This window comes from Malania oleifera, chromosome 3 (genome assembly GCF_029873635.1).
Source record: "Malania oleifera isolate guangnan ecotype guangnan chromosome 3, ASM2987363v1, whole genome shotgun sequence".
Classification (NCBI taxonomy): Eukaryota; Viridiplantae; Streptophyta; class Magnoliopsida; order Santalales; family Ximeniaceae; genus Malania; species Malania oleifera.
Genome location: NC_080419.1, coordinates 103,297,841 through 103,324,489, shown reverse-complemented (window position 1 = coordinate 103,324,489; position 26,649 = coordinate 103,297,841). Strand labels below are relative to the sequence as shown.

At 33.7% G+C, this 26,649-nt stretch overlaps 1 protein-coding gene across 3 annotated transcripts in view; it reads right to left on the bottom strand.

Moving 5' to 3' along the window:
* Positions 1 to 12,257, bottom strand: part of LOC131150706 (DNA-directed RNA polymerases IV and V subunit 2) — a 34,175-nt gene extending 21,918 nt beyond the window's left edge. The window contains exons 1-4 of one of the 3 annotated variants that reach the window (XM_058101592.1): positions 11,962 to 12,188; positions 11,698 to 11,800; positions 10,574 to 11,082; positions 9,616 to 9,828 (exon numbers count right to left, since the gene is read on the bottom strand). In XM_058101592.1, the coding sequence (XP_057957575.1) occupies positions 9,616 to 9,828; positions 10,574 to 11,071 (711 nt within the window). In that variant the 5' untranslated portion in view covers positions 11,072 to 11,082; positions 11,698 to 11,800; positions 11,962 to 12,188. Of the gene's footprint in view, positions 1 to 9,615; positions 9,829 to 10,573; positions 11,083 to 11,697; positions 11,801 to 11,961 lie in introns of all 3 variants that reach the window. The other 2 variants (XM_058101593.1, XM_058101594.1) reach the window with 2 other exon arrangements.
* Between the last annotated feature and the right edge of the window lie 14,392 nt (positions 12,258 to 26,649).

The window sequence follows — 26,649 nt, the reverse complement described above, 5'->3', positions numbered from 1 at the left end:
AAGTATAAGCATAAACTTAACACTCAATGTGCAAGACTCCCACACCATATTGGCGGTCTAGGGAGGACATGACGTGCCAGTCTCAACTCCACATTTGGAAAGGCTATCCCATGACCTGAACCTGCGATCTTCAGGGTTGGAATAATACCCTTACCATTGGGTCAAGGCTGGCCTACAGTAATGTAGCACCAAGTGCACAAGGCTCACATGCGATACTGGGGGCCTAGGAAGGGCATGATGTACGCAGTCTTACATCTAAAATCGTAAAGGTTGTTTCAATTACTTGAACCTGTGACACCCGAGTTTGGCGTAACAGCCTTAGCATTAGGTCAAGGCTCACCCTCCTTAACATCATCATGAAGAAGTGATGCTATATATTCTCTCTAAATTGCAATAAGATAAATACAAAATCCTCTATATTATGCTACGGATGACACATTGAGATACCATGTCACTTAGTACTAATTAAAAAAATATTTCATTTTTACCCTTTATAGTTTAAGTAGGTTACTAAATGGGTACACGACCTTATCCCATCCACACCTAGTGGTCAAAGGTGGCATGCTTGTGTCTTGTGCCTACTTCACCACCACCCAGTCATGCCTGATCTGTGGTCCGTTGATTTGGTCCCTTTATCTTTTTCCCTCAGCATAGCACCCTTAGCCAAAAAAATTAATTGATTTACGCCACTACCATGGATCTTGGAGCTTAAAAGCAGATAAGCACTCACATTACTGTAAGCAATATATATACACAGACAATTGGAGATCTCTAAGATAATATACAGCTAGAATCCCCTCCCCCCAAAAAAAAAAATCAATTTCATCCTTTATTTCATTCATATAGAGATGTGGTTTTTGTTTTTGTTTTTTTTTTTTGGGGGGGGGGGGGTGTGGAGGGCCTTGGGGTAAAGAGATACAAAGTATATCCCCAAAAAAATCAAAAGGAAAAGAACATTAATTAAAATAAATAATAATGAAAAAAATTATTGATTATAATATATAAATTATATGTTGAAATTAAATAATAGTATTATTACAATAAAAGTGACTATCCAAACACTATCTATTTTATAAGTACTTATAATCAGTATTTTTTCTTTTACACAACCAAATAATACTTACAACAATCAGTACTTTTCCAATTCAGTACTTATTATCAGTACTATTCCAAATAAGTACTTTTTTCAGAAAAATATTTTTCATCGTAGTTCCAAACAATCCCTAAATCCACAATAAACAATATATACACATGTAGACAAACACATACACACACACACACAGAACTACATGAAGAGCCAAGGTGCTCTACTATTAAAGGAATAACAATCTTCAGCTATGCATAAAAAAACATGTCGAAAAAAGCTACATATTAACTAATGGAATGTTTGATATCACTGTCAAAAATTACAGAATTGAATATCAAAAACAAAAACTACAACAACAACAACAAAACCAAGCCTTAGTCCCACTAAGTGGAGTCGGCTATATGAATCCTTTTACGTCAATTTATGCAACCATGGACCATTTCTTTTGATCGATTCAAGGTTATTAAATCTTTACTCACTATCACCTCCTAAGTTATTTTAGGTCTACCCCTACCCCTTCTACTGCCCCCCACAATAACTAGGTCACTCTTCCTCACAGGTGCATTATGTGGCCTATGTTGCAAGTGTCCATACCATCTGAGTCGTCCCTCCCTTATCTTATCTTCTATAGGAACTACACCTAACTTACCACGAATATGTTCATTCCTTAATTTATCTTTCAATGTTATACCACTTATCCATCTAAGCATTCTCATCTCGGCAACTTTTACTTTTTAGATATTATGTTTCTTCGTCGCCCAACATTCTGATCCATATAGCATAGCTGGTCTTACAGCTGTCCTATACAACTTCCTTTACAATTTTAAGGGTATTCTACAATCATATAGCACACTTGAAGCACTTCTCCATTTTACCCAACCTACTTTAACTCTATGCATTACATCATCTTCAATTTCACCTTCAACTTGCATAATAGATCCAAGGTATCGAAATCTACAAGTGCTATTTATTTCTTCATCATCAAGTTTAACTTTATCTCCAATATTCCTCCTATCATTACTAAAATTACATTTCATATATTCTGTTTTATTTCTACTTATCCTAAAGCCTCTAGATTCCAAAGTTTCTCTCCATAATTCTAACTCAACCTCTGCTTCATCCGTAATTTCGTCAATTAATACAATATCATTTACAAACAACATACACCATGGAACCTCCTTTGGAATACTCATAGTCAATTGGTCCATCACTAAAGCAAAAGGATAAGGACTCAAAGCAGATCCTTGATGTACACCTATGGTAATTGGAAATTCTCTAGTTTCTCCATCTATAGTCCTTACACTAGTCATTACTCCATCGTACATATCCTTAATGACATCGGTATACCTATAACATACACCCTTTTTTTCTAAAACCCACCATAGAACTTCCCTAGGTATCTTATCATATGTTTTCTCAAGGTCAATAATATCATATGCAAGTCCCTCTTCTTTTCCCTAAACTTTTCCATTAATCTTCTTAAAAGATAAATAGCTTCTATGGTAGATCTCCCAGGCATAAAACCAAATTGATTTTCTGAGATCTTCGTTTCTAACCTTACTTTGTTCAACTACCCTTTCCCATAGTTTCATCATATGACTCATAAGTTTAATTCCACAATAGTTATTACAATTTTGAATATCTCCTTTATTTTTGTATATAGGTATTGAAGTGTTTTTCCTCCATTCATCTGGCATTTTCTTAGTTTTTACAATTGTATTAAATAAATTAGTTAACCATATAATTCCGTTATCACCCAAGCATTTCCAAACTTCAATTGGGATGTTATCTGGTCCCATAGCTTTCTCATTTTTCATCTTTTTTAGTGCAAACTTAACTTCGTTACCTCTAATTTTGTGAATAAATCTTATATTTTTAGTATTTTCCTCATTTGACAATTCTAAGTTTAAGTCTTCTATTTGGTTTTCATTAAACAACTTACTAAAGTAACTTTGCTATTTTCTTTAATATCTTCGTCCTTAACCAAGACAATATCATCCTCACTTTTTATACATTTTATATTTCCTAAGTCCTTGTTCTTCCTTTCTCTAACTTTAGCAAGTTTAAATATTTCTCTTTCCCCTTCTTTTGTACCTAATCTATCATACAAACTATTAAAAGTTCTATATTTAGCTTCACTAACGGCCCTTTTTGCATCTTTTCTTGCCTTCTTATATTTTTCAAAGTTATCTCTATTTCTACATTTTTGCCATGTTTTATACCAAATTCTTTTTGTCTTTATGATTTTTTGTACATCTTTATCCCACCACCAACTCTCTTTGCTATTCGAGAATCTTCCCCTTGATTCACCTAAAATCTATTTTGCTATCTTTTTAATAGAGCTAACTAATCTATTCCAAAAAGTATTTGTATTTATCCCATCCTCTATGGTCCAATCCCCATCTTTGATCATTTTATCTTTAAATTTTACTATATTTTTTTAATATCAAAAACAAAAACTAAAAGCCAGAAATAGAAACTAAAACCAAAAACAACAACTTGTTTGGTTAATATTCATAAAACTAAAAAAAATTAAAAACTTACTTAAAAAATGCTCATTTCATTTTTAAATCAGATAATATTATAATATATAATTAAAATAATAAAAATGCAAATTAAACAAATGTGTTTTTATAATTTGTTTCTTCATTGTGCAGAAACAGAAACAGAAATGAAGACATTAATGTTCTTTTTTTCTTTTTTTTCCTTCTGGTAAGAAAAGAAATCTGTTAAGAAAGAAGAAGCAAGTATAAAGGCTGGAGAACAAGCTACTCTCCAACAACTAAGAAAGGAATTACAAAAGAAACACCCAAAAAAAATCCAAAACTAAAGCCCAGAGACAAACAAGAAAAGACATTCTAAACTTAATCTTTAAAAATTATAGAATTCCTTCCTTTCACAAAACTCAATGAAAGGAACCAAACACTGTTTTTTTTTTGGGATAAAAAAAAAAAGAAACACTAGTCAGTCCCTTAACAAATCACTACGCAATGTTAACCAAGGAAGCCCCTTTTCAATCATAATTTGCTGAGCTCTTCAATTTCGCTAATTCCCTTTGTCCCTTCAACTTCCAACTTTTGCCACCAATTATGGGCACTTCATTTCCTCCAAAACCAGTCAACTTCAAACCCATTTTGTCCAAAAGATCTTGTGCTTCTAAGTCTTTCTTAGGAACCTCCTCCACAGGTGTAGGCAACATTTAAATTGTTAACTAAATCATCATTATCAAAGATAGAAACTCCCTCAAGTCCTTCCAAAAGGATTGGATGGAAATAAGATAAATCCCCAATCTCTTCACAAGAATCCAAAACATACCCATATTGTTCTCGAATCTTATCCAACAACAGCCACCCACCCCCCCCCCCCCCCCCCCCACCACCACAACCACAATCAAACTCACTAATATCGTCATTTTCTGAATTTGACAAGTCCCCCATTTCTTTCCCCCTATTTCTTTGCTTACCCCATAACCACACCCAGCCTCCTTAGCATGCAAATCTTTCACTATACTAAGCTCTCCTTTAGAATCACTCTTTAATAACTTTGTCATTGACTCATCAAATTTTTCTCTCATCTTCAAACACCTTCCTCATTTCAGCAACCCATACAAGCTGCCCTCCGATGAGCATAACCCTTGTTTCCCTCAAATTTGTTATAATTAAGACAAAAACCATCAGACTTCCTCCCCCCACAGAGCAACTTCGAATTTTTTACTCTTTTCCAATTCATTTTCTAATCCCCCTTCTACACTTGTTGCATTTTAATCACAACAATGTTGTTTCAAATCTTCTCTGCGGCTAATCTGAGTTTGTTTCAAAACTCAATCACTTGGACTCATATCTTGGGAATCTGTAGACTAGGAATGTAGAGTACTACCAAAAGGTATAATGTCCTCCTTCCCAATTCTCGGATTTTGGGATCTAAGAACAGAATTTTGGACCTGCCCATTTTCGGTTTCCAGCAAAGAAGTAACTGGATCACTATTATCCAAACCATAAGCTTGACTACCACCTTGGTCCATCAGCATGAAGCCCAAAGAAGCAGATCCTCCCTTTGAGCCCACTTTAGACTTTCCTAAAAATTCAGCCTAATCAAATAATTAGCCCAAGTTATTAAGAAAAGATATACCTTCTTTTCCTATTATTTGGGCAAGGTCCAGAACCAGAAAAATGCTGCCCGATCAGTTCCTCTTTGTAATCTCCTCTCCGAACGCAACCCTAACTGCATCTGAGAAGATTACTGCTCCTATCAAAACACTAGCTTCCTCACCATTCTAGACTTCTAGTCAAACAATTCCAATCGTTCTGCTATTGGTCCTGACTTTGAAAACCCAGATTCTTTCACTGCATCACACCTCCACATCTACAACACCAATCTTCCCTCCCACCCATCATACCCTGATTTCTAGAGCAAGATTGACTACCACAACCATGGTTTTAAATCACGGTAGCGGGTAGCGTAACGTAACGGTAACGGGTGTAACGGGAAGCAGGAGTAGCGGATGTTACATAACGGGAAGCGGGTGTAACGGCCGTGAATTTTTTTGGAGCACGCACAACCTTGTGCATATTAGCGTACTTGCATGTTTTAAGCTTTTAGCCAACCTTAGAAAGGGTTTTAGTGTATTTTGGACCCTTTAGTTCGAGTAACTAAGTTATTTGGTAAGGGCAACAAGTTTACACATCATTGATAGAAAATTACATGTGTGCGAGTATTTGTACTTCTCATTGTTCTTATCTGTGATAAATTCTTATGTGTGCTAAATGAATTGATAAAATAAAATACATTATACACTCCATTAATCTATTAGACACATAAGACATACGAATAATATAAATATAAAATAGCTAGAAAAGAAAGAAGGTTGAAGTTGAAAAATAAAGAACATAAATATCACATTACTAATATTACTAAAAAAAAAATTTCCCTAACAAGTTAATATTTTGAAATTGTTAATTAATGCATCTATTGTGAGTATTTAAAGAAATTGTAAATTTTGTATCATTGTCATCCTCATTATAATCTTTTCCCCCTCTTGCCACTTGGTATATTGAGAATGATATATGAAAGAGAGAGAGAAAAAGTGATAAGAAAAAGTAAAAAATAAAATATTTTTTTGGTGTAACAGCCCTGTAGCGGTTACGTAACGGCCGTAGCGGCCTTTACGTAACAGTTGCGGTCCGTAACGGTCGCTACGGCCGTGATTTTTCTTCCCACCGATTTCGCGGTGTGTAACGGTATCGGTAACCTAAAAAACCTTTACGTAACGGCGTTACGTAACGGTCGCGGCCTTTATTTAAAACCATGACCACAACTCACGCCTTAGCCCTTTTTACCTTCCAGCACCACCTAACTCCACAATCAGGGATGTGAAGGGTCACCTGCAACTACAGCTTCAGATTCCTTCCCAAATCCGTTTGCAAAGTTTTGCCAACCCTCACCCTTTGTGCCGTTGGGAATGAACTCTGAAAATTTCCTTCCTTTCCATCCCAACCCTAATTCCATAAACTTTCCCACCTTCATCTGCCTAATCAACATCTAGTACCGCATGATGCCCTTACGGAAACTCCAATACCCCTTTCCATCTGACCAAACATTGACAACCCATTAGGAAACCAAGAAACTGTGTCTTTAGAAAATCTAACCCATTTTTGTTGCACACCACATTGTTCTCGATCACAAGCAGAGAAGAGAACTCCCTGACCTTATCCAAACACAAATCGAAGGATTTTCCTTCTATCTGAATCGACTGATTCAACATGACCTACTGCATAGGACTCCATAAAGTCGTACACTCAAGAGGAAGGGAGAATCGTTTCACAAGAGGGGAGAGAGAATATTTTCGAAACTCTGGCTTCCATATTGTTGTACACTCGAGAGGGAAAGAGAATCGTCATATGCTCATAGAATCGCCATATGTTGAGGAAAGAAGAACCTGCAAGTATTTGACAGAGAAGAGTCTTTGACCCTTCGGTAGAGGCTCCAATTCTTCGAATGATGATGAAGGCTTCGAATCATCACTCATGTTGAGTCGTTAAGAAAAGAAGAGAGGAGACTTCCCCAAATACACTGTCACAGAAGCTTCCCTTTCATGCTCTTTCCGAAATCCCAAAACTGCATCCTCAAAAATAAAAAATGCATCCATCTCCAATGGTAAAAAACTTAGAGCTTTGTACCATAGCTATAGAGGCAACTAACAATGAAGAAACAAATGCTCATTCATCATGTCATGTTTGAAGTTAAAGCACATCACACATATCAAAGTTTACTTTACCAGGCAAGCTATTAGGCATTAGTATTAATTCTATTAAGAATCAAAGACTAGGCAAATGCCTTAATCTTAGATAAAACTTTACCCTTCCAAATTTGTTGCTCCAAATGAACAGGATTTGGGGGTTTAGGCAACCATAGCAAAAAAAAATTTAACAAAAGGTACCAAATTAGCTCCTTGCCAAGCTCAAACATCACTCCTAGGATGAGGAACAAAAGAATCAAGAAAAGACATCTAACTAACACACTCATCTACTTCTGCATCATTGAGATCTTGAAAAAGAATTTAAAATTCCCTCAGAAGAATAAAAGGAACCAATCTGGCATTATAGATGTAAGGAAGTCCAAAAAGTCATATCCAATCCAAGCATCTTCCCAGAAACAAAAAGAATCACCATAACCAACTATGTAGTGAGTAAGTGGAAAGAAAAGGTGATACATCAAAGAGAGAAATCTCCAAGGACTAGCATGAATAACTTAACCTCCTTCTCACCCTCCCCCCCCCCCCCCCCCCCCAAAAAAAAAAATCCCCCATCAATCACACCTTCTTTTCTAACATCCCACCCAATGTGGTAGGACCATAAATACTCTTTATAAAGGGAGTCAATATGCGAAGAAAAGCTTCACATCCATTTCTCCATTATAGAAACGTTTCCCAAGGGCCAAGACCCAATCCTCTTCAAGAGGCCTTCTACCCACATCCCAAGCAAGCAGCCACTCTTCCCATTTTTTTCTTCTTTTGATAAACAAAGAATTATATTAGAAAAGGAAAGAAGATACAACCACGAGGAAAATAATAAAAAGCAAGGAGAACAAGGCATCCTCCTTATGCAAAAAAAGAAAACAACTAGGGGAACAAGGTGAAAAAAACTCAATAAAGCAAAGCCAACCAATTCTGCTATAAGTGTTCTAAATAAACATTACAAAAGAAGCCACTTGCCAAAACCAACAACAATGCAAGAAACACCACTCTACTCCAAAGCAAATTATTAGAAGTAGCCACACCTTTGAAAATTCTAGTGTTTCTCTCCAACCAAATACACCAAATAATCACCATAACAGTGCACCACAATGTCTTCCCATCCTATCCTTACCAAACCGCCTAAAAAATATAGTACAAAAAGCCTTCAATATGGAGGGATACCTAGTTTTTACCAAAATTACCAAAAGACTTATTTCAATCAGCCAAAGTAAAGGGATAATGCAGAAACAAGTGTGAACTTGTCTCCCCACTCCTCTAGCAAAGGACGAAACGTCAGGGCCTTATTAGGTCTTCTCTTATGAAGCAAGTCATTGGTATTGATTTTCTCAAGGATTGCAGTCTGGGCAAAAGCTTTTGGGGAACTTTAGCTTTTCAAAGAAAAGTGTACAGGGGAAAAGTAACAGCATTAGGATCACAAATCGGAAAAAAAAAAAAAAAAAACTTGCAAGAGAAATCCCTAAGAATAATATAAGCTTCAAACCCTCTACCACCCCCCAAAGCACGAAAGAATCAAGCAAGTTGATCAAGACTAAAGACAATCACTTTAAAAAATATCTAATCATCATACCATCACCTGTAACGTGTAAAAAACTCTCCCATCAGCTTCTCAAACCTCTCATCTAAACTTGCATGAATCCTAAGACAAAAATAATAAATGGGAATACTCAAAATACATGCGCTAATATGCGTGTTGTCACCATTTGAAAAAGAAAAAATTAAGAAAGGGTAAATGACACTTGCATTCTAGATGTTGGGCAAAAAGACGCAGAATTCCCTTAAGGTTTCAAAAATCTCAAACCTCTCGTTTAGCAAAAAAAAAATGTCCACGCCCTCTTCTAACTGCTTAATCTCTTGCCCACACACTACCACGAGATCCTAGGAAGACCTAATCAAGTAAGACCTACAACTAGAAGATTTGGAACTAATAAATCTAGTCCACAACTATTGACCTAAAATTGCCAATGCCTGACTAATAAGCATGCCTCCATCTCAAGCATAGTAATCATTCATGTAATGATGAATAAATTATATCAGGTAAATCTGGGACTATGTAAGCAGTTGATGATTTAACTTCAAGAAATGAATCCACAACCAAACAGTAGAAGTTTAATTTATCATCTGCAACAGTATATCCAAATAATTACCGGCGTAAAGACAAATCTTTATTTCATGATGAAGTTTGGCTCCTTCATAAAAGTAATCATCCAAGTCATGTTTTAGACAAATTGACAAACTATAAATGAAATACAGCAATTAAAACAAATTTGAAACTCACCTTCTCAGCGCCTTTGATTAAGAAATAGCCTCCATGATCAAAATCACAATCACCTTTCTCAATCCCATTCATCCAGCACAGCTCAGATTTCACCATCACAGGAATCCTCCCAATTATCACATCCCGGTTATCTTCACTTAAAACGTCATTGTCAAGATATTGTTCCTTGCCAGTTTTAAATTTGTCACTCATTACAAGCTTCTTAGTGTATACCTGATAGATTATGAGGATGAAATGAGATTATGCCAATCAAAATATAAGATCAAGAAATAAATATGTTTAAAATTCATTTTGGAAAAAATGAATGGTAAAAATGGAACTAATTTCTATAAGGACGCCAACCAGATGATCCAAATGCAGTGCATCAACAGACAGCGTGCTTCTAAAACCAGAAAACAAGTAGTGATTAAATGTGATACTAATGCAAATAGGAAAGCTTGTGCTCACAAAGCCTTCAGCAGCACAATGTTTCTGAAAATATAGTTGTGGTAATGTATGCGCAGGTATTCACACACACACACAACAACAACAAAAAAAAAAAAAAAAAAAGAGGATCTTTGTAGTACTTGTTTTCCAAAGAGAAACCTGCAGCTGACCATGTGCCTTTCAAATCAAGGCATTTAAGAACACAAGAGATCCTGATTTTAGCCTAGAATTACCCATATGGACACAAGTTCCAAATATGAAATGCAGTGAAACACTATTAGACCTAAAGCTATAGGTGCTCCAATTAATATAGTTTAAACTTAATATATATACCTCAAGTCAATCAACAAAAATTGCCAATGGTTTAAAATTCAATTCCAGAACTAAGAAAAATGTTACACCTACATTTATCAAAACTCAAGTAAACATGTCAAACACTTTTCAAAACATGGAAAAAGTAAATAAACATTTCCCAAGCAAACCAGTAGGAAAATCATACATTTTACTGAAACATGAGACAATATTAATTCACCTGAACATGGATTTGCACTTTCATCCGGGAAGAGTATGACATGTTTTGAAGCCTAGCATGCCTCGGCAATAAATTCAGATACTCCCTATCACTATCAACAAACTTCTGACCAGCCCAAAATCTCGGTCGCTCAAGAGTGACCTTTCCAAACTTCACAGAGGCATAACGCCACTCATTTTCTCCCTTCTTTGACGGGTCATAGCCAGGTTCAACCCTAATCTCCCCAATGGAATCAAATACATTTTGAATACCATTATTTATGAAGTCATTGTAAGAGTTTATCTGATGACTGATCAGACCATATTCCCGGAAGAACACTGATGATGCCTTTCGACAAAAATTCTTCAAAAACTCTTCACCTAATTCATGTACTCCGACAAAATCAACTTCTTCATCTTCATCTGTGTCCATTTCCACCCCATTGGGTAATTTTCCACTCTTGCTACTCATGCCCTTACTACTCATGCCCAAATCTTCCTTTACATCTGAAGCCCCCATTAGACTCAAATCTGTATAAAAAAATTATTAAAAAGACAAAATAGTACAGATAAATTTAGGATCATAGAAATGATAATTCCATAAACCTCAAACCCCAAAATTAGAATCACATGGCAACAGCCATCATTCATCAATACGTCAACATTTGGATGCAAGAAATTGTGGGAGTTTCTTTCCCCGCCATGCATTTTTGCTTCAATAAACAAGAAAGACGCAAGTTGGCTCTACCAATTCTTAAATAGACTTACCAATTAATTGATTAGTGTCCAAAAGCTAAAAACTGTTTTCCTAAAACATTCCTTTCCAAATTTATTAGAGTGTTTCTGTATTCAGGCATTATCTTTTTTTTTTTTTTTTGGACAACAGAAAAATTCATTGAAATTCAAGCATTATTCATCACTTGCTCCAGTTGCATTTATCGCACTTCCCACAGCAATAAAACGTCAAAATATAGTTAAAAAATGAATGCAACTGAACATCTTGATACTTCAGTTAATGCTTCTACGATAACTTAAACATTCTAAAATATCAAAAATGACATTCACAAAATTTACCTAACAAAACACACACACAGACTCAGACTAAACTTCCATACAAAAAAAAAGAGCAAAAATTTTCTTCCGAACCAGAAACATTTTAGTCGAGTTTCCATGGGAAGAAAAGCGAAATAAACAAGCACATGCACGCTGCATAAGCGCGCGAAGGTAGACTCACGGTCAGCTTCTCAACCTTCAAAAACGCCAAAAAATTTATTCAGCAAACCCAACGTTTTAGCGAGGTTTCGTATACACGCGCCGAAACAGAGTCAGAAACAAAAGAGAGAGAGAGAGAGAGAGAGAGAGAGAGAGAGAGAGAGAGAGAGAGAGAAAGAGAGAGAAGTAAGAACTTACATCAAGCTTCTTGAAACCGTATTTTGGAACTGTGATTTCTAGGGTTTGTCAGCCGTCTGATAGACAATGGGCAAGAGATTTCTAGAGTTTATACAGCACAGAACTCCGTCGCGTTTCTTCCTCCTCTCGCGGCATGATCGTGTCCGTAGGAGTCACAAGGAAAAGGGACCAAGCAGACAACGCCCGTGAATCTAGAGCTAGCTCTGTTCTCCACTGAGTTTGGAGGAGCCGCAATCTTGAAAGACGAATATACCCTCATGGGCAAACTTGTGATTTGATTTTGGGAGCCAATAAGCAGACAACGCCCGTGAATCTAGAGCTAGCTCTGTAAGAGCCGCAATATTGAAAGACGAATATACCCTCAGGGGCAAACTTGTGATTTGATTTTGGGAGCCAGTTTTTCTCCGTTTTATTAAATAATACTTTATTTAGGAAAATTTTTCCCAAATAATACTCACACAAGCGAGATTTGCTTCGATTCCAGCAAAATTTGGTTTCCCATTAACTTTATTATCCAATTAAATATGGCAGGATTTTCTTGCCAGATTTATCAGGCATATATATATATATATATATATATATATATATATTTATTTAAAATTAAAAATGCATTAAACCCAATTAAAGAAATAAAATATTTTTTACCTTCTAAAAAAAAACAAGTATTTTTAGAAATAAAGTCTATTTAATAAAAAAAAATGTAAATAAACATATTATTACCTTTTAAAAACAAGACAAGTATTTTTAGAAATAATAATTTCAATAAAATTAGATAAATCAACTTTTAAAAAATTTATTTGAATCAAACAAGACTATACCTAAAAAAATTCATTTTGTTCAAAAAAAAAATTTATAAATATTAAATAAAATGCAAGCTATCCTATCCAATGAATGCTTAGTTGAGAATCTCATATATATCTAACTAAGATCTAATTTGTACCTTTTTCACTTTTTTTTTAACTTTTAGTCATATTTTTAAAAACTATTTGATTAAAAAAAGTATCAATTTAATTAGGTTTTCAATTTATATTAGTTTTCAAAATACTAACAAAAAAATTTTGCTAATTTTTAATGTTTTCTTCTTATTTCTAATTTTTCAGTTCTTGTTCCTAATTTTTAATTTCATAATTATTGACAATAATACCAAACAAATTGAAGATTTTTCATTGTTATAACAATATTTTAATATGTAAAATTGATTTCTGGAGATTAATTTATTCATTTTAAATAAAAATTTTAATGGAAATTAAAATAAAACGACTGTGTGAATTTAAAATATAATTCAAATAAATATATTTGCAAAATTTTAAAAAAATTTAAAAAATCTAAAAAATATTTTTTTTTTTACTATTTTTCAATTGTCTATAAGATTATTTTTTGTAACAGTTAAATTTTGAAAATAACTGCAATACAAAATATATAATATTAATATCTATTTTTATTATAATATATTATGATTTTATTATTTTAATCATATTTCCTAATTTTTATTTAGTCCAAATTAAAGACAAAAACTAACATACATTCAATTATGTGTTTTTGTTTACTAGTTAGGGATACATGTGTTGCCCATGGAGTAGATTTTATGCATTAGAAGCAATAATACATAGATTATAGTAATAATTTATTATCTATAATTAATTAACTTTAAAAAGTATGAAAAATCATAATATTTACAAATTATATAGTGTTATTTTTATTTTATTTTTATTTACATAGGAACTCTAATCAACTACCGTACAAATTAATGGATTTCAAAATTAACTCAAGTGAATATAAAACTCAAATTATATTGAGATGAATAAAATAACTTTTATTTAACTAAATAGTGAAAGATTAAGAAAATTTGAGTATTAATCAAAAGAACTTTATATTTACAAACATTTAAAAAAAATATAGAAGATATTGATAGATATTTAATTAAATAATATATATAAGAATGAATGCTTGCACAACTGCCTACGCAGCTACGCGTATAGTAAAAAAAATATTTTTTATTATTTTTAAAATTTTGCAAATATGTTAATTTAAATTATATTTTAAATTCACATGGTCGTTTTATTTTAATTTCCATTAAAATTTCTATATAAAATGAATAAATTAATCTCCAGAAACCAATTTTACATATTAAAATATTGTTATAACAATGAAAAATCTTCAATTTGTTTGGTATTATTGTCAAGAATTATGAAACTAAAAACTAGGAATAAGAACTGAGAAAATTAGAAATAGGAAGAAAAAATTAAAAATTAGCAAATTTTTTTTGTTAATATTTTGAAAACTAAAATAAATTAAAAACCTAATTAAATTGATGCTTTTTTTAATCAAATAGCTATTAAAAATATGACCAAAATTTTTATAAAAAAAAAAAAAAGGTGAAAAAAGGTACAAATTATATCTTAGCTAGATATATATGAGATTCTCAACTAAGCATTCATTGGACAGGGTAGCTTGCATTTTATTTAACATTTATAAATTTTTTGCACTTATTTTTTTTGAATAAAATAGATTTTTTTAAGTCTAGTCCTGCTGGATTCAAATAAATTTTTTAAAAGTTGATTTATCTAATTTTATTGAAATTATTATTTCTAAAAATACTTGTCTTTCTTTTAGAAGGTAATAATATTTTTGTTTACATTTTTTCATTAAATAGAGTTTACTTCTAAAAATACTTGTCTTTTTTTTTAGAAGGTAAAATATATTTTGTTTCTTTAATTGTGTTTAATGCATTTTTAATTTTATATATATATGCTTGACAAATCTCGCAGGAAGATCCTACGAGATTTAATTAGATAAGAAAGCCAATGGAGAAATAAATCTCGTAAGATTTGAAACAAATCTCGCAACTTGGTCCTACGAGATTACGTGAGCATTAGTTTAAGAAATTTTTTCTCAAATAAAGTATTATTTAATATTTTATTTTAATTTAATAATAAAACGGAAAAAAACTCATGTTTTTTTTTTGCTTCGAAGTAACAATTTTACCCTTTTTGAGCTTTAATTTTTTATTTTTTATTTCACTTTACAAGTGAAAAATAATGAAAGGAAAACAAGACAAATTCATAATTGCATTAAATGAGAAAAATATAATGAAGTGCCCTCATCTCAATATCATTTTTCTTTTACCTTTTTTTTTTTTTTTTTTGCACCAATTGAAGGGTAGAGTGTAGTAACTTGGATTTATCCCTAAGGCCATGTATGGTTTACATAATAAAATGAGCACTAGTTTAAATGTCTTAAAAAGTAAGCACTTATTACATGAAATACTTGTGTCAATACATACTGTTTCGTTCACATATAAGTACTTATTTAAAAAAATATTTTTAAATTTATTTTTAAAAAAATAAGGACTCTCTAAAAAAAATTACTCATTTTAAAAATATTGATGCACAACGATTTTAATCTTCCGATCAACAAAATAAATTACACAAAAAATATTCATAGAAAAATGGAGACGAGAGATTTTACGTGGTTCGGTAAGGTTGCCTATGTCCACGGAGCGTGCACCTGGAGAAAAACCCACTATGAAACGATGGCAGTACAAGATCTGATCAGACTCTCCCCGATCCCAAATCCCCTATACACCCCTTCACCTTCAACAAATCTAACAGTTGTGTGGTGTCATATATATGTTTGTAAGGCATGGAAAAATATAGGGATTACTTGTCATTTTGTGCAAGGAGAGCTAGAGAGGGGTTCTCTTTAGGAAGAACTTTTCTTCAATGGGTTGAAGGTGAAGGGGTGTACAGGGGATCTGGGATCGGGGAGAGACTGATCAGATTTTGTACTGCCATCGTTTCATAGTGGATTTTTTTCCAGGTGCACACTCCATGGACGAAGGCAACCTTGCTGAACCACGTAAAATCTCTGGTCTCCATTTTTCTGTGAATGTTCTTTGTGTGATTTATTTTGTTGATCGAAAGATTAAAATCGTTGCGCGTCAACAAGTGGTATCAGAACCGACAATTCGTAACTCTAGGTGAGCGACATCGTAAAAGTTGAGACGTGAAGCTAATTCTCCTTATGTGCTAATAGTTGGAGGACCAAGTGTGTGACCGAGGCCAATAAGGATCATCTAGGTTGGGGATGGATTCGAATAGGATCAAGATATGGGAGGTAGGATTGGTTCGGAGGCACGTGGAATGCAATCTAAGGCACGTAAAGCACTGTTAAGGAATGCAGCTTACTCCCAGAAGGGAGACGGTTTCTGTTCAAGGGGGAGCAGTTGAAACTCACAAGTGAAGGAGAGATTGTTGAAAATTCCACTTGTGAGTTTGTCCCGCATTGGAAAAATTGAGTGGATGATGGGTGCTTATATACATGGTTGGGCCCAAAACCCAATAAGCTTAAGTTTTTGGGTCAAGTTAGTGTTCACCCATGTGTATCAAGCCCAACTATGGGTTTCTCCGGTCCTAACAAAAAAAAATTTACAATAAGTAATTCTAAACTATTTCTAGATAAGTACTTTTCTATATAACTACATTTTCCAGAAAAAAGTACTTTTCTATGAGTGGTTTTAAACAATTCATGAATTAAAATCTAATTTGAGAATATGAAAAATAAACTAATAAATTTGATTTCATTTTAGTCAATTATATTCCATTTCTACGTACCAAACAGTCATATTTGAGACATCCAACATAAATGCTTTAAATTGTAACAATTGAAATGTCTTTCAAAGGATATAATTTGAAATGCTAGATGTATGTAAAATATTTATATCCTTGCCTCTTTGAATTGAAGCCTAAAAAGGAATAAAAATGCCTTGTGTTTTATGTGCTTGTGTTGTTAGCAGATTACAAATCAATTTGTAAAATGCATTTTTTATTATTGTTTTAAAATATTATAAGTCTAGTGAACTACACATTAGTACAATTGATAATTAATTTTATGTATAAGAGGCTAACTTTCTCTAAGATTTGTCAAAAAGAAGCAGACCCCTTTAACTTTTCAAAAACTCCAGAAATCTCTTTCCGCATTTGATTTTATAAACACTTATTATACTCCTTTAGTAGCCTATCAAGTAATAATGGGAAAAAACACAAGCCTCCTATAAGATTTGCAAAAATATATAGACCTCTTTAGACATTTAATTTATGAGACAGTTAAACCTTCATTAATGGTTCATCATTAAATAACTAAATGGAATTTGATTTATGCATAAAAAGTGGCCAATTTGCCTTACCTCTGCATGGTTAAGGAGTAAAGTACTATATACCCATGTTTTCCTCTCTATTTCAACTTGTATATATTTGTGCAAACTGCATGTCAACATGTTAATAGTTAGTATTGTATGCTTCTAATAAAAAATTAGTATCATAGTGTAACGTGCATGTACTATACTCAGTGATGGTGTTGTACATTGGGTGGTGACCAAAATCCTAACCTAAATGCCATCCCTACACTTGCACCCCAAGTATTATCTTGGTCACCCATGTGTCATGAAGTTATGCAATCGATTCATTCATATCCTTGCTTTTTTTTTCCAAGGCAATACAAGCACTTGCCTCCCTACATGGCCATGCCACACCATACGTTTGTGTGGCAGTGGGACAAGTTCAAGTCAACATCTAGTCGATTTTGCATAAACATTCATTGATATGCAAATTTAGCAAGCAAAGACATCATTTACATTGATACACAATACCCTTTACATGGCCATCCTGTAACGACCCGAAAAAATTATAATGATTAAATAATTAGGGAAAATAATAAATGGGATAGATAAATAAAGAATAAGGGAAGAAGGAAGATTTAAAAGAGGAAGAACAGCAAACCTCATTGACGAATATCCTGTCTTCGTTGACGAGTGTTCTTCTAGAGATCATTGACGGAGTTCAGTCCCTCGTCGACGAAGAGATACCGAGTGAGCAAATTTCAGATTTTAAGTTTCGTCGAGGAACACACCCTCTCGTTGACAAAGTCCTTTATGTGACTCATCGACGAATCATGTCTTCTCATCGACGAAGCCACATGGCAACATCGAGTATAAAAGAGTTGGAGGAAGCTTCCTGGCGAAGAAATCATTTTTCCTTGATTCTTTTTCTCTCTAAAATGCTTTCTCTGCCTTCTCTCTTCAAATCCGGCCCAGATTCAACTCGAATCGACAAATGGAGACCGCTACAATGTTCTAGGAAAGATTCTCTATACATCTAACAGAGCAGATTTCTAAACTGGACTTTTCGGAAAACGCTATAAAGTTGAGGTAAGGGTTAGGATTCTTAGTTTTGGGGTTTTAAATGCTAAATTGAAGTGTATAGGTTGAGAAAATGCTAAAATAGTAAGTTATTTAAAGATTATCTAAATACATTAGGGGTTTTGATTCAGGATTCGGGTGAGCGCCGCAGGTATCTTTTTGAGGTCCTTGTTGGCATAGTTCAATAACACAGGTAAGGGGGAATATATATTAAACCAAGTTTTATGAATTAAACGGATAAATGGATTATGTTACGTATAGATGTATATGTTTTCGTATGGGTTTAAATGTCAATCGTTTAAATTATGATTTCTGAGCCTAGGGTTGTTTTATTAGATATGTACATGTGAAAATGGACTGATGAAAAAGAAAGATTTTTCAGGATAATTGTGTAAGAAATTAAAGGTATATTTTCAGTATAAGAATGATAAATTAGGGTTGACTTATTTTACAGAAAATATTTGAAATATATATTGCTAAATTATGTGGCATGAGTAAAAATGGAAATTATGTGTTGAATTATATTATATGTATGAAATACAGGTTATACAGGAAATGCATTGAGAATGAAAATGTTATATGAATTATGTTGCATGTGATTGTTAATGTAACCATGAAAATAGGTGAATAGCTTAAAGGAGCTGTAAACTAACTGAAGAACAGCTGAAAGGAGTTGTAGTAGCAGAATAGCACATATCTATGTGGATTAATTGATGTGCAACTAAAAGGAGTTGTAGTACGAATGTAGGAAATGAAATGGAAATGAGAATGAAATGAAATGTGAAATGTGAACAATGTAAAATAGGAAAGAGCCACGTAAAGTGAAATGCTATGAAATGTTAAAGCTGAGAACATGAACAGATGAGAAATACAAAATAATGACAGACAGAATAATGTATTACAATAGTATCAGTATATATACGTGTTATGGGCGGGGTAAACTCTTCGCCTGAGGGCTTGCTGAGAAAGGTGAGTGCCCTAATAGGTATCGGATATAGCAATAGGTTGCATAACGTATTAGAGTAAATGGAAATTACTTGTATGAGCGGGTAAATTTTCTTATTCTATGGAGCCTTTGCTGGTAAACCTTTGTATGAACTGTGTGAGTACGAGATTACTTTTTCACCTGAGGGCTTACTGAGTAAGGTAAGTGCCCTGGTATGCTTCAATTGTGACCATTGGTTGCCTAAAGTATTAGAGTAGAGGTGTGCTACTTGTATAGGCGGGTAATCACCCAAATCCTTACGTATTCTCATGGGTAAAATATCTTACATGTGTTTGATTGGGCTTAGGAAAGGATTTTAGAAATTATGATAATGATTTGCAAATGATAAATACATATACATATGTTATTTACAAACCTTATGTTGGCCACACGCTGATTTAATATTTTTTTTTTTCCCTTACTGAGATGTGTCTCACCTAAATACAAATTTATCTTTTTCAAGACCTCCACGTAATCGAGCTTAGAGAGTTCGGTGTTGTTATAGCATTTTGGGATATAGAAAGAGAAAGAGTATAAATTTTGATGATATTTTTGGGATGTATAAGTTTTATGTTTTATGTTTTAAGTCTTTTGAGTTGTGAATACAGGAAGTTGTAGATTATGTTTTTGGAGATATGTATATATGTGGATACAAGTGGATGAATGGTTTATTTTGGAATATAGATAGATATAGAAAACTCTGGTATTATATTGTTGGAGGATTATATTTATGTTTTTCGCTGCGTGAATGATAATAGAATGTCAGGTATCAGGTAAATGAATGGATGACATGGCACCCGGGTCCCACCAAGTAGGTTCAGGGTGCCATGAAGCATCGTTTATTCAGGTATAATGCACCGGACCAAGTTTTCGGGTTCAGGTCGTTACACATCCAATATGTAAGTGGCATTCAAATAGGGTTTTCAGTTACTAGTCAATGTAAAGCACCACTAGCAAGTTTAGTGCCATGGCATGCCATGGTACCAACATTACATTAGAAGCATATAACACTAACAAATGCAATTTAGCATGTCGAGAATGCAACTTGCATACATGTAAAGGCAAATTCTTGACTTAGTCCAAAATGAATACTTATTTATGGAATATAGCTTGGAATAACAACGTATGGATTCATTTTTTGGTTCAATTTAGAATATTGCTTCGTATTAAAGCTATCTTGGTCTTTAGAATGGGTGGCGGACTTGCTTAAAGGGGGTGGTCAACCACTTGACTTCTTTGCCAGGGCTAGTCAATTGAGTCACTGATCGACTATCCAAGGCAAAAAATGCTTGGAACTAGGGCTATGCGATTGGTTAGTTTGGTGGCGAGAAAGGAAATTTTTTTTTTTTTTAATTCAACAAGTAAGAGCACCAAACTAAATTGAATTGGCAAGTCAACCAAACCAACTCAAAGGACCTTGGCTCAATATAACCTTTGAGAAACTGAATTGACCAGTAAAATCAAAATTAAACAAAAAACTGAATATTTCATAAATTGAATTTCTTATAAATCAAATAAACCGATTAACCTAAATCAAAATAAAAATAAAAATTGATCTATATTTAAAAAGAGTTCTTTGTTTCATGTTTAATGCTTTTGTCCTTAACTAGAAAAATGAAAATTCACATTAAAAATGAAAATCCTAATATAGAATTTAGAAAAATAAAAATAATTGAAATTGAAATTCATATTCTCTATTTTTCGTGTGATATAAATATATAATAAGCTATTAAACTTCATTAGTTGCATGCCTGCATTGCAAATTTGCAAGCTCGTTGGTTGCAGCATTGTTGTAGTAGGACAATAAAAATTTGCAATTGCAAAAAAAAAAAAAAAAAAATGCATGAAACATAAAGCTTTATGAATACAACCCATCCATATAAATTCAATATAATTTCAATAACTAACAACTCTTCACACACAAAAACAAAATGTATTCACTAACAAGTAACAACCTTGCAGTAGCTAATAGCCTAAAACACATTCAAGCATAATTGATTTATTGTCCATTTCTATTTGTCCTTGCCTCCATGAGACCATAGAGGACCCCAACATTAACATGGACATAAAATTAGAGTCCATCCAAATAAATGTCTGAATTAAAATTAAATTTAACAAGTCCACCACTCCAAGAGTCCTAATAATATGACACAATCAGTCCAAAGAAGAGAAATAAGCTCCTTAGTCTGATAGTCCCTACTCTATGTTTCAATTCATGGCCTTTCACTTAAACAGCAATGATCGAAGGCTCCAAGGCAATCTTTGACAAATCTGAAATTACAAACTCTACTAAGTTAAGTGGATAAAATACTCGCATAGTACATTTAAAAGTTAAAATTATGAATTAATATTAATCATATTTTAAAAATATAAAAGAACATACTAAAATAATTAATTACCATTCTCAAATTTTTTGAGTTCTTCCAAGTCTTCTTCCACACTAACTCGATCTCATTGGCCACAAAGCCAATCTTAAGCACATAGAAGGGCTTGTATTATCTTAGTAGTCAAAGAGATACTATATGCATCAAGAATACGTCTGCCCGTACTAAATGTAGATTCAGAAGCAACTACAGAGATAAGAACAACCAACACATCACCAGCCAATTCTGAAAAGATAAGAGATCTTAAAGAATTTACTTTCCACTAGCCTAAAATATCAAATACATCTTCAGTGTCTTTTCTCAAATACCTATCCAACTATGATTTGACATCACTAATACCAGTCTCAGGCTTGAACTTTTTATACAAAGACTTCACTTGTAGTCTTACCCTTTGTTGTGGTTTTCCATCATTTGAACTTTGGTTTTTTCCATTTGATTGGTCATATTAAGGTTACATGGTAGCCTTATATGCATTAAATAATCCATATATAGCATCCCACACTCTTTTGCCTATATATTTGCACATATCACCTTCATACATCTTTGACAGGGCAAACTTAACATATTCTCACTTATGCCTTGGGCAAGAACCACGACAACATAAATTAGCATATTCATCTTCTCCATATTCCCATAACACTTGTCATATTTTTCCTTCATTCTCATGGCCATTAACCTCAACTCAATGTCATCACTCCTTTCTCATTCTTGCAATAAACATTTAACTTCACTAATTTCATGAGAATATGTGTTATATGTTGACCTTATAGGTCACACCCGATTTTGATAATGACAAAGACTTAGGTATTTGATGGTTTTCAAGTGTATGTGCAAGCTTAGATGAGCATCTCAAGGAATGACACTTGAAGCAAGACATAAAGACCCTGAAGATTCTACTTTATATTGTAAATTCAATTTATGTAATATGCGTCTGTAATAATAACTAGGGATATGGTCTGTAATAATTACCTACATGTTATGCATATAGGATATATGGTAAGCTTAGTAATACTCTAGTACAACTCTAGGTCCCAACACTCATGCACATATATCATACATAATTCAGGAGTGTTAAAAATGCATTTAATTGAATATTATTAGGGAGTTTGAGAGAGCTCGGGTGACCGAACCCCAGGAGTTCAAAACTCCTTGGGCGCCCGAACTGTTGAGAAGTCAACAGTTGACCTAAGCTCTCGGGTGACCGAACCATTTTATGCATACCTTCCACGGGCGCCCGAACCCTTTGAAAGGGACCCCTCACCAACTCGGGCTACCGAGAAATTTAGTTCAAATTAAGCCCCAGGCGACCGAACACGCACGTTCGGGTTACCAAACCTAGGACCGGGTACTTGAAATTCCGAAAAAATATTTCTGACTTTTGTTCGGGCCACCGAACTAAGACTCGGATTGCCAAACTAATTTAAAGACCTTTTTAAATTGTGTCTGTTTGGACGACCGAACCACGATTCAGTCACCTGAACCTTGCAGGGTTAAAATTATTTTAATTGAGGTAAATATGGGTTAATGAGGATTAATACTTCCTAAATACTTTGGAACTTTTCTAAGAATACCCAACAAGTCCTAAACGGTTATAATTTTTACCTTACCTATAAATATAGGCTCATTTGTAAGGATTAGTAACAAATTAGCAAAAATCATTAGCCAAGAATCATCTCTTTTGCAAACACTCATATTGTCCAAATACTCTCAAATTTTCATTCCCTTGATATATTCTGAGATTGTGAGAGCTTAGAGAGTGTGCTTGTGATTGCTAGATAGTGCTAAAACTCCCATTTGCTTGAGTGATTATTGACATTATTTTTGGGGAGTTTGACTTAGTTTTATCCCACTGTTTTCATATTATAAATCTTTGTTGGGATAGACTAGCAAGCTTAGGGGTCTTTGCATAGTTATTGCAAGACTTCCATAGCTTTGATTTTTATTGTGTAAAAATATTTTCAACAAGTCAAAATATTTTTCAAACTAGTAATGTGCTCATCTCATTGAAGAAAATTTTCTTAAGCTAGTTTGAATATCTGATTGATATCTTTGGAATCTTGATTAGTTATTGAAATTTACTTCGCTTAAATTCCAAGATTTTACTTGTATTGAACACTTTTTAGCATTCCATTGATCATACCCTATTGAGTGTTGTTTGTACAACTATTTGCATCACTGAACTTACACTATATCCATATTGTTGATGTGTATGTGATTGCGCATGTTGGGTACATATCTACTTTACATGAAATCATAATCAATGTACCAGTCTTATTGAGAAAAATATTGTTGTATTCCAGGCGTGGTCTGAGGGGGCGGTAATCTAGTCCGGTAAGGATTGTGTGTAAAGGTTGAGGTCAGCCCTGTGCTAATTGACCTGGTTGTTTAGGTGCCGCTCCACCTGCTTAAGTGAGCATTATAGTAGTAATCCTTGTGCTTATTAGCTAAGACGAGGACGTAGGCAATTTGCCGAACCTCGATAACACTTCTGGGTGTCACTTACTTTTTACTGCTTTCTGGGGCATGCTTGGTTGATTAAATTGCGCTATTTAATTTTTGCTACATATTGCAATTGATTTATTTTACTTGCACTAGATTGACTTTAGGGTTATGAAAATACTGTTGTTAGGATATTGACCTAGGGTATCAATTTTAAAATACTAATTCACCCCCCTCTTGGGATCACGGTAAAGCTAACAATTGGTATCAGAGCCACAAAGCATAGACTCATAGTTATTTTCCAAAAGATCTTAGATGGCTCATAGTTCTGTGACCCCTTTCCCTAAGGGACCATCTTCCACACGACCTCCAATTTTTAGTGGTGTTAATTACACCTTCTGGAAACAGAGGATGCACATCTATCTTCAAAATATAGATTGGAAGATGTGGAGGATCGTCTCTAAGGGAAATTATGTTCTTATGAAAATATAGGGTACAACTAGAGTTCCTAAAATTGAGGAAGAATATAATAATGATGATATGAAAGCTGTTAGTTTGAATGTCACTACTATGAATATTCTATATTGTGGTCTTGATGTGAATGAGTTTAATAGAGTAATGGCATGTGCTACTGCAAAAGAAATCTAGGATAAGTTAGAAGTCACATATGAAGGTATTAGGGATGTGAAAGATGGTAGAATAGATATGCTTAGTGAATATGAGGCCTTTAGGATGAATGTAGGTGAGTCCATTCAGGGCAAGTACACTAGATTCACACACATTATAAACTCACTGCATTAGGTAAGACCTATCCTACATATGAGATGATTAGGAAGATCCTTAGAGGCTTGCCTCCTATTTGGGAAGGCCATGACTCTAGATGAATTAATAAGTTCCCTGATTACCTATGAATTAGCCATAAATGAGAGACTCAATGAATATAATAGGGCGAAAAAGGTGATTGCGTTGAAAACCTCCACTAATACATCTAGTGAATGCAGCGAACTTGACTCTGAGGATGATATGGCCATGCTAACTAGAAAATTCAGCAAATTCTTCAGGAAGAATAGAAAGTCATACAAAAGATATAGGGAGTCTACATCTGAGAAGGGAGAGTCCAATAAAAGAAAAGAAAAATCAAATGCTCCCACGTGTTACAATTGCAACAAAGTTGGGCACATCAAGCTAGACTGCCCACTACTAAAAAATGATGCTAAGAAAAAAAAGAAAGCCATGAAAGCAGACACTTCATGGGATGAATTAAGTAGCAATGACTCAGACTCAGATCGCAGTGACTTAGAAGTTGCTAATCTATGCTTGATGGCACACGATGATGAGGTATCGTCCTCTTCCTCTTTATCTTCATATTATTCATCTGATGATTGCGATTCTAATTACATGCCTACACTTAGAGAATTACCATTTGAATATATTCGTGTATCTAAACTATTGAATAAAATGATCAAAGAAAATAATGATTTGAAAAAAGAAATGTGAAAATTGGTCAAAATTGTTTAGAATCGCAAAAACCTCTTATGCTTCGATTTTGAAAGAAAAAGATGTGACTATTGCTGAGCTTGAGAGGAAATTGGAGGATAGTTCCAAAATTGTTTTTAAATTCACCGAGTGCAAACGCAATTTTGAAAAACTACTTGGTGCCCAAAGAAATTCTCTAAGTAAAGAGGGTTTAGGTTTTAATGGCATTGAAAATGTTAGACAATCTAATCTATACTTGGGACATTTCATATGTGAATCAAAATCTCAAGTCCCACTTAAAGATCCTAAGTGTAGAATGAAATGTTTTAAATGAAAACAAATTGGCCATATTCAATTTTGTTGATTATGGTGTAATCCCAAGAGGGGGGTGAATTGGATATTAAAAAATTAATCCACTTAATTTCCTTTTACACACTTCTTATAAATTTACCAACTACTTCTTGTTGCTCAATTATGTATGTGTGTGGCAATCCTATCTATGCATGCAATATACTCAATTTAAATATAACGCGAAAAATAAAGAATAAAAGGAAAAGAGAAGACAAATGCGATTTTACGAGGTTCAGCCAACTTGGCCTACATCCTCGCCTTGAGCAACCACTTAAGGATTCACTAAAAATCCTGCTCCTTAAAGTGGGACAGAGCTTCCCTTACAAACCGCTACTTACAAAAGGTACAACTCCCTCCTTATCCGCTGCTCACAAGAGGTACAACTTCCTCCTCACACCCGGTTCACAACCTGAACCGTGTTTATAATGAAATCTAAAAATAACACTCAAAACAATGTTTCTAACAAAAGTTTGTGAGTACAATTTAATTTTCTAGTACATTAACATATGATATAACTTGAAGCTCGTGAATGTATGAAAACAATACAATCGTTTTATATATGATATGCTTCAACACACAAAACCTTTTTTATTAAAAATTCCCAAGTAAAGAAATATTTGAAATGCTATGAAGTATATTAGGGTTCTTGATTCACTTGGTAAAGATGCACAAGTATATTTGAAGTGAACTAGTTGACAAAATCTTTGTCTTGAATACAAACTCAATCAAAATCACAAAGCTTCTTTCAGGTTCCAATATTTTAATCAAAGTAGGTTTTTCAATAAGAAGCCCTATGAACAATATATATATATATATATATATATATGTGTGTGTGTGTGTGTGTGTGTGTGTGTGTG